The sequence below is a fragment of the Rhinoraja longicauda genome, chromosome 29 (assembly GCF_053455715.1).
Source record: "Rhinoraja longicauda isolate Sanriku21f chromosome 29, sRhiLon1.1, whole genome shotgun sequence".
Lineage (NCBI taxonomy): Eukaryota > Metazoa > Chordata > Chondrichthyes > Rajiformes > Arhynchobatidae > Rhinoraja > Rhinoraja longicauda.
Genome location: NC_135981.1, coordinates 2,059,429 through 2,068,288, shown reverse-complemented (window position 1 = coordinate 2,068,288; position 8,860 = coordinate 2,059,429). Strand labels below are relative to the sequence as shown.

Here is an 8,860-nt window from a genome sequence, read left to right as displayed (position 1 = left end):
TAGATTACCGCTGGGTGGAATCTGTTCCATTGTTCTGGCATAAATTAAATATTAAGATTTTGTTTGTCTTTACGACCGCAATAAGCTAAACTTTTTTTCCCCCATGAAAAGTAATACAAATGACTTTGCCTCCTTTGATACAAACACAAGAGTGTTCGCCAGTAGGATTGTTCGAAGTTGGCCCTGAGAGGGAATTGTTTGGAATCTTGCACATACATTTGTTCAGAATTAATTATAGTTGTTACCACATATTTACAAAATTGTACAGCTGACATTTCGATGTTCAAAAATGTACATAAACTGCACTGCAATCACTGAAAGACAACATAGAAACGGATTGCGCTTCGAGTTGTGTAGATATCCCTTAACACACATATATACACTTAGTTCAGTCGTGTGTACGTGTGTACATTTACATGGAATGTATCTTGTACGTCCTTGGGCTACAAAAATGCTGCAAATATGTCTGTCCTCTATATATACCCTGTAGATCCGAATTTGTGTTGACAAAGTTGTGGTCACAAATTCGTATCTAGGGGAGTATGTAGTCGACACAAACGCTACAACATTCACCCGGAAGACGGAAGAATATGCTTACGCCTAGAATCTTCTTTCTACAAATCGATAATCTACCTAAATAAATAAAAATCGAGGCATCGTGTTTATCTACCTGGCTCTGCGGGTGAGATTGCTGCCTGTAATGGCGGGCAGTCCTTTTTTTTTCTTGTTTCCCCCCCACTCTTATTGCAAGAATTCTAAGCACTCGTGTTGCATTGGTTACGTCATTGAAATATGGAATGTAAGTGTTACCTTTTTCGATAATCCCGCGCATTCCTCCGTTTAGAAATGGTCGGATTTTAAAAGGTTTGTTAAGAATTTGATATCAATTATCTCGGAACCGCCACTCATATCTTTTCCTATGTAACCCACAACATATTATAAATCTGTGAGCATCTTCAATTAATTTTAGTTCCAGCTATTTGTACATTTCCCTTCAATTCTATGTGTATTGTGCTAAATAAAATATCAAAGTTATCTGTGTCAAATCTGAGTTCTTCTCTGAAATTCACAAGCAGGACGACACCCTAAATGACAGCATGTTGCTGTTTCAGTACAATATGTTGGACATATTTAATTTAAGACAACGAAAGTCATTCAATGTAACAAGGAGATAATCGTGTCTTAACAGCCCTTTCCGCATTTTGCGATGGTGCTTTCAATCGAACGTGGATAACTTCGTTTAGACTTGCATTCTGTTATCACCTGTGCATTTTTCCTTAGTTATAATTGCACATATTTGGAGAATAGGTCGAGCGGGATCGTTTTAGCAGGGGATGTTCTTGGTGAAAATCGCCCGCCTAATGAGCTGCTAAATGTAATTTGTAGATTTTGGTGCCCTGAATTAGTTGATGAATTTTCTATTGATCCGAAGCAGTCCGATTTATCTTTGCCAACCAAGACACCTTCCCCCTCCCGCGTCACCGCAAAGGCGTTAGCAACGCCATTACAAGAGGATTTGCGAGTTACAGATAGATTCTGAGCATGCAAAATCTCACTTTATGCATTTAGTAAAATTGAATTGATTATTTTTGCAGCGTTGTTGACTAGCTACAAACATTAAAACACGCAGCGGAGACAGAATTGGCCGATTTTAAACGTATTTAACGGACTTGAGACAAGATACGCCTATTGGTAAACTTGTTAAGTTTCATGAATTTACAAAAGGCAAACATTAAACATCAGTAATCAAAAAACTGTTTCGAGGACAAGCTTAGGAACATTTCGGCGTTCAATTCTATTTCCTTATCCGGGAATCGAACGGACCTTCCCATTGGCTGCCTGCGTCACATGAGCGCCTAACTTTGTTCACTTGACAGGAAAGTAGGAGGGTTTAGGGAACAGGAAAAAACGGCTGGGTTAGAAAAAAATTTGAGTTATTTTGCATTTCAGATATTAAAGGTCATGAGTTCGTTTTTGATTAACTCTAACTATGTGGACCCTAAATTTCCACCGTGTGAAGAGTATTCACAGAACAATTACCTACCAAGCCATTCTCCGGATTACTATACCCGGGCACGGGAGCCAGGGTTCCAGCATGAGGCGATGTACCCGCGGACAGCGTACAGTGACCAGCCCTATTCCTCTTGCAGCAAGCTGCAGGGCTCGGGCGAGCAAGCCGTGGCGCCTAGGGGTCACGTACAATCGCAGACCGGCCTTCAGAACCACGTAGCCAAGCAAGGCCATCAGTGTGTCTCGGTGTCTCCAAGCCCACCGCCCTCTTGTAGCCAGAACTTCAGCAACAAAACACTCCTTGTTCTAAGGAGCCTGTGGTTTATCCGTGGATGAAGAAATTACAAATACACTCCGGTGAGTCGCTTGCCTGTGCTTTTTACCACCTGAAAGCCCGGAATGTATTCCACCCATTGTAAATAGCTATTCTTTAGATTTACGATCGCCTATCTGGAGGTCAGTAATCACAGCCTCCATAAATTTTTATTGCAGTACAATTGTACTTCTGGCCATGCGCCTTTGATGTGTTGTGTTCTGGGCGCTCGGATCTCTTTGAAAAGGCAGTTAATGATAGAAGTGAAGTTTTACTTTTTTTTCTTTTACTATTGCTTAGTTTAAGTGTTTTCTTAGCGCTATTCCTTGTAAGATTCGTGGTGTTCAGTCAGTTATTTCTGTGTTGTTGCTTTTTGTTCAGTGAACCCTAATTACAAAGGAGGGGAACCCAAACGCCTCCCGCACTGCCTACACGAGGCATCAAGTTCTAGAGCTGGAGAAGGAATTCCATTTTAACCGGTACCTCACCCGGAGACGCAGGGTGGAAAATAGCCCATTCCCTTTGCCTGTCAGAACGACAGATAAAAATCTGGTTCCAGAACAGGCGAATGAAGTGGAAAAAGGACCACAAGTTGCCAAATACCAAGATCAGGTCTACTGCAGGCTCTTCGTCCTCTGCAAGTCATCAATCGCAAGGAAGCTCTCAGAATCAGGAGCCAAGTGGACCATCGGCCACATTGTAGCTGCTGCCCTTTTGGGAGTGAAATTGGTAGATGCGCGTAGGATGTTAACTGAAGGACTGTTTATTTATAATGGCAAAATCAAAACTGTAAATACTCTGATTTTGCCAACTTCTCTCACCCTCTACCCCCCTCCCTCCCTCCCACCCTTCCTCCCACCCTCCCTCCCGTAATATTGTAGATTGCAGTTTTCAGAAGAGATTGGCAAAGATGAATTCTCGTTTCATCTTTAATCACGCCAAAGTCTCCCCATTGTCATGTTTACTTGGTGGTACAAAGGATGAACTCTATGCCTACGATTACCTCGACAGCAAACGAACACTTTAATAAACGAGGCTCCGTTTCATCAACCTGGGCTGACAAACAGTCTTTTATTCACACAAAAAAACAAACTTTGCAGGAAGAATGTTGAAAGAGTTCGTCAAGATGACCCTTGTGTTTTAAGCTTGGAGCCATTTTCCAAAGGGGTTTACAAAAGAAAAAAAAATTGGTTATTTCCTTTGGTATATTGCACTGATCTGTATTCCATATCGTCAGATGTTTTGATCCCAAATATATCTCTTTCGGTGCCAATAAAAATGTATGTAGTTGGACATTAAAAAAAAAAAACGTGTAAAAATCATATGTAGGTATAAATTATGTCAGCAAAGTTATTTAAAGTGATTTTTAAAATGTTGCATGTGACTTGTGCAGCAAAGATACAATACTTGCCTATGGCCTCGGTATTATCACAATGTGCTTTCGCGGGGAAAAAAGTGGAAAGCTAGTTAGATAAACTGTTTTAACTTCATCATCGCCGTTTATGACATTCCAAACTATGAAGTTTTAGTAGCTGCATCTTTCGGGCCCAAAGGAGATTGTATTTCGTTAGCAGTCTATGTCCTTGCATTGTCTACATGTATCGACTCTCATTCAGACCAAAATACGTGTAAATAGTAATAACCGAAATAAATTTTTTCAAGGCCCATCTTTTTCTTTTGTTTATCTTTACCTAGTCTACTGGATAAATTATTGAAGCCATATGACCTGATATCATGACTGTGGTATTCCTTAACCTCATCTGGCTGCGTGAGTTGTCTTATGTGATAACAAAGGGTCATTGATTTAGTATAGAAAAAGATATCGAAGTAGATACATTTCAAAATAAATACAATGCTTATTGTAACATTGTTAGATGTCTATGCACCTGCCTGCGGATATGGTACGTTGTGCAATAATGTAATGGTGACGTCTCTGAAAATTGCTGTTTTTATGAGGAATTTTGAGTCGTGTATGTTCGTCTGTTGGTTCTTGATTGCATTGATTCGTTACCATGTCCTTTTTTCTTATTTCGCAACCTTGTAAGTTAAGCGCTGTTCTGTCATTTATACAGTGCCTCTTTGCATTTTTCCTTTGTGCGTGTGTGCCTGTGTGTTAGAAAGGGATTGGGCAGTGTAATGGTTCAAGCTTTTGACAACCAAATAGATAATCAAGAAGACAAATGACCTCTTTTGTCAGATGAAGCTCCGTATTAATTTAATTTTCTTTCGTATAACACATTGCGTATGCAATCTGGGGTCTGAAAATGCAGCACATACCAAAAGAAAAGCTAACTGGAATATATATCAAGGTACAACACATTTTTCCTATATTAGTATGAGCCATTTGGATGATTCCAGGCCTCGGATCTTTGATGCACGTGTTTTGCTTCAGACTAGCGATTTAACAAATTCTGTTGCAAAATCACAAAATCACTGCGATAATCCCAATCCTAACCCTGCTACCTCCATTCTGCAAAAGCATTTCTTTCAAATGCAACCTACGAAACATCATTGACCTGACCACATTACAATGTGTCCTTTTCTAATTAACGTTTATGGGCTGCAGTTTTATATCGTGCAAACCTCACATAAAAGGGAATTCGCACGTCCAGTTGTAGCAAAAGAAACGCGGGGGGAAGGGAAAAAAAAGTTCGATTTAATAAGACCACATTTTGCCTTGGGAGACAACTGCAGGGATTTACAATCTGTCGTTTATATGAGAAAATCCTCACTAACCAATGTATGCGTTTTGTGTTTCCCCTTCCCCGGGGGTCCCAAGGAACTGAAGCGTTCTGAAGTGTTATCTTTCCAAATGTAATATTTTCGGGGAGGTACACAGTTTTGAAGTACATTGCGGATTAATTACTTTAGTTAATAATATAAGAATTATTCATTGAATCTCCCCAAGAGCTATTCTGCTTTCTCTATTCATAGACACTGATAGAGGCAAGTCAGTCCTACAGCCTTCTCCTGACTGCTGCCAACGGTTCTGAATGCAAGCTATACAACTAAAGTTCACAGGCATTATTTGTACGCGGAGAGCTTCTAGAAATGCGAGAATTAAGTTGAAATCATTAATCACTGCTTTCTTTTAAATACTTCTCCCATTGTTGCTCAACAGCAAATCTGGATGGTTCGTCCCAGGGAAAAAGTGGTGTGCGTCCAGGAGGGTACTTTAAAAATGTAGGCAGAGCGTTGAATTTCTCAGTTGCATCGGAAGATTTCCTCTCGGCCATGATTAAAAATCGAGAAAATGTTCAGATTCTGGAAAATGGAAAATAGCGAAACGAAAGGTAACGCCAAACAAACTCGATTAATTTCGTCACTTCGATTTGCTTTGTTGACCCTTTGACAGTAAGATGTGAACGCTGAAACTGTAGTAAATACAGCGACCGCATCAGCTGCCGCTAGAGTTGGCGTTGTGTTGTTTTCTCTGTGATGTTTTAAACATATATGAATCTTACGGAATAAAGTCAGTACGTCTGTTAGCCAACAGGACGGCCGAAAGGGTTCATGGAAAGGACAACTTTTCTATCCGATTAGCTGTTTTTATACTAGCAGTCTGACCCCCTGAAACCCTTGACCTTTAAGACATGACTCTGTTCTATCTGAACATTCTCAATGCTAAAGGATAAAAAAAACTCCAGGGTTACTCTTCGTTCACTCCACAGAAAATCTGTGCTCTGTCGCTGAAAAAAAAGTGACCGTGCAGTTAGGATTGTCTTGTGTGCAAACGCTTTCATCTTGCATAAGATAGACAATCAAGAAGGTTTGTTTTGCAATCCCTGTTTTTATATTCAATGATAAGTAAATGGAGGTTGTGGAGTGAGGCTTATTGCCTTTTGCAATCACATTTAAGGATCCAAGACTCCTCAATGTAAAGAATATCATCCATTGCTCTGAGCACCATTCTCTATTGACGATTCGGCAACATTTGTATAGATCAGGCATGCATTTTAAAAATTTGCTTGTGTATTTGCTGTAGGTATAGTATTCCAACCTGATTTGACTTACTTGTCTTTGAATGTTGTATGAGCAGCGATAGGAAAATAATGAGAGCTGGAGATATATAAAGAGAGAGAGGAGGAGGAGGGGAGAGAGAGGGGGGGGGTGAGAGAGAGAGAGAGAGAGAGAGAGAGAGAGAGAGAGAAGAGAGAGAGAGAGAGAGAGAGAGAGAGAGAGAGAGATGTCCCTCATCATGATGAGTTAGAGATTCAATATTAGCTTATTATTTCCGAAGTCGACCCACAGAAGCTATAATTCAAATGAAATTCCCACAAAGCTGGGATATAAAACAAATACATGTCCTTCGCTATTTACCAAAGCAGTTATTAGGAAAATTCGAAACAGAAGTCCAGTTTCTGCAACTTTATTAAATTCTGTAGCTCAATTGTTAATCAAAAATTGGACTTTTCTGGGAGATAGAGACACACGTGAATGAATGCAATAATTCGCCATTGAAATTTAGAAACCCGATTGGAAATGGGTATTAAAAGATAGATAAACGAATAAAATTTTCTTTGTGAGCGAGAAGTCCCGCCCCTCTGAGCTTTTTTTTAATCAATTTAGTGTAGTGTTTTTTTTTTGTTGTAACCTGCTATACATTATTCCCCATTTTTTAAAGCCTTGAAATTTTCTAAGCACTATAGGAAGAATAAATATGACGGATGAGATATATGAGGATTGGGTTTATTATTTTATTATGAAATCTGGTGAGAACAAAGGCGGAGTGCCAGGTGATAGTATAGACTATATAAAATCGATTATTTTGAAACGTATAACGAAATAATCTCCCGTGCCATTGTCGAGAATCTTACCGTAATTTATATTGCCGGCCTTCACTTCAGGAAGGACCCACAGAGCGAATACTGAAAAGCGACGAAGTTAGACAGTACTGTGTCAAATTGGTTTCTCGGGGCATGTTGCTCACTAGGGTTTATAGAATTTTTAAAATTGCTGCTCGTAGCATGTTTCCCCCCTCCCTCCGTGCAGATACCTCTCTGATAATAATAGATACTCTGACCCGGCATAGAGATTTGAAGCAAATAATTTTATATCAGAACTGCGAATATTTTGGATCATCTTTTCATAAAATACAATTCCGTTATCTGGTCGAGGTAATCTTCTTGCTTTTTTTGCAGCCAACGGTTAGTGGAAATAAGATGCAGGTGAAGAGATGTATTTAGTATTAATAAATATAGTTTCAAGTAATACGATAAACAATCATGCGTCCGAGAAGGAGGCGAGAGTGGGTAAAATGGACAATGAGGGATAACTTAGTTGGTCAACATGAGGAAACGTGGCGAAATGATCCCGGCTGAATTGAGAGTTGCACTGGGATCCGAGGTCAAATTTGTAAGGACTAGGTCACAAAGGTATTATAAAAAAAAGAGGCACGTAGATAGTGAGTGCAGGAATTATCTCCAAAGAAGTCATCAGAATATTCACCACACTTGTATTTAGTTCAAGGTATGCAATGAATTCCCCGAGCCCCAATTTTTTTTGTGTGTAACAGCAACCATTAACAATGGACGAATTACAATTTTGAGAAGAGAAAAAAAGTGTGGAAGAATATAAAAGAATTTCTTTGCACTCCCAATGGAAGGTCATACTTCTCCTTGAGTATGAATTTGAAATCCCCCTTCCCCCTCGGTCACGTGACTCATTAAATAATTAATGCAGCTGTTGCAGAATAGATATGTATTCGTCGGTAAATCGCCGGCATGGGCTCCCGGTGTCTGACGTGAAATTCTACTGTCCTTTAAAAACAAGCCTATAACTTGAGAGAGAGGCTGAAATAAAAACAATTTGCGAGGAGAGTCCCACCTTAGGCTGGATTATTGTAAGTACACAGCTGCACTGCTCGTGTATCTGTATGTAAATATTATGTGTGTTATTTATGTTTTACAAGACTGTCATAACATTTGACAAATAGTGCCTTTCCTTCTATTTTTCAATTTACCACGGTGGGATGTTTGTTTATTTCCCCATTTTCATTGATTTTTTTTTTGTGGAATGTTTTTCTTCTTGCTTTCTTGATTTATTGCGAAATATGTCAGCAGCACTATGGATGCCATTGTGTGTAAGCTGTGTGTTGTTTATGTTCGGCTGCGTGATAAATCATGCTCTTTGAGAATGATGTGCAAGTGACGATATTCAGGAATGAGGAAGGTTGTAATCTTCTCCCCAGAGTTGATTATTGCGGGCCATTTGTAGCAATAGATCACAGGATAATATGAAAGGTATAGCTGGGGGTCTTGAATTACAGCATTGGTGATTACCAATTATAGATAGTTTTTGTATGAATTCTTTAAAACGCAACCCTTATTGCACTAAGAGCCCGGTAAAGGAGGCGCTTTGGGTGACCAGAAATGAATTGCAGAACCCAATTTTGAAAATGAGCAACGACTAAGAGACTTCCAACAAACGCCCAGCACCTTTTATTCTGTGTTTGGACGCCAGCCAGTCAAGTTGAAGCCATTAATAGCAACGTAACATTTAACACCGGTCGTTAGTGCAAACCTTTATGTAGTAAAA

General features: G+C 39.5%; 1 protein-coding gene across 1 annotated transcript; it reads left to right on the top strand.

The window, feature by feature from the left end:
- The first annotated feature begins 1,962 nt into the window (after positions 1-1,962).
- Positions 1,963-3,026, top strand: LOC144607512 (homeobox protein Hox-A4-like). Its single transcript, XM_078424404.1, is given in 5 exon segments — positions 1,963-2,290; positions 2,293-2,367; positions 2,705-2,739; positions 2,741-2,830; positions 2,832-3,026. Coding segments are annotated over 5 exon segments (723 nt in total).
- The last annotated feature ends 5,834 nt before the right edge of the window (positions 3,027-8,860 follow it).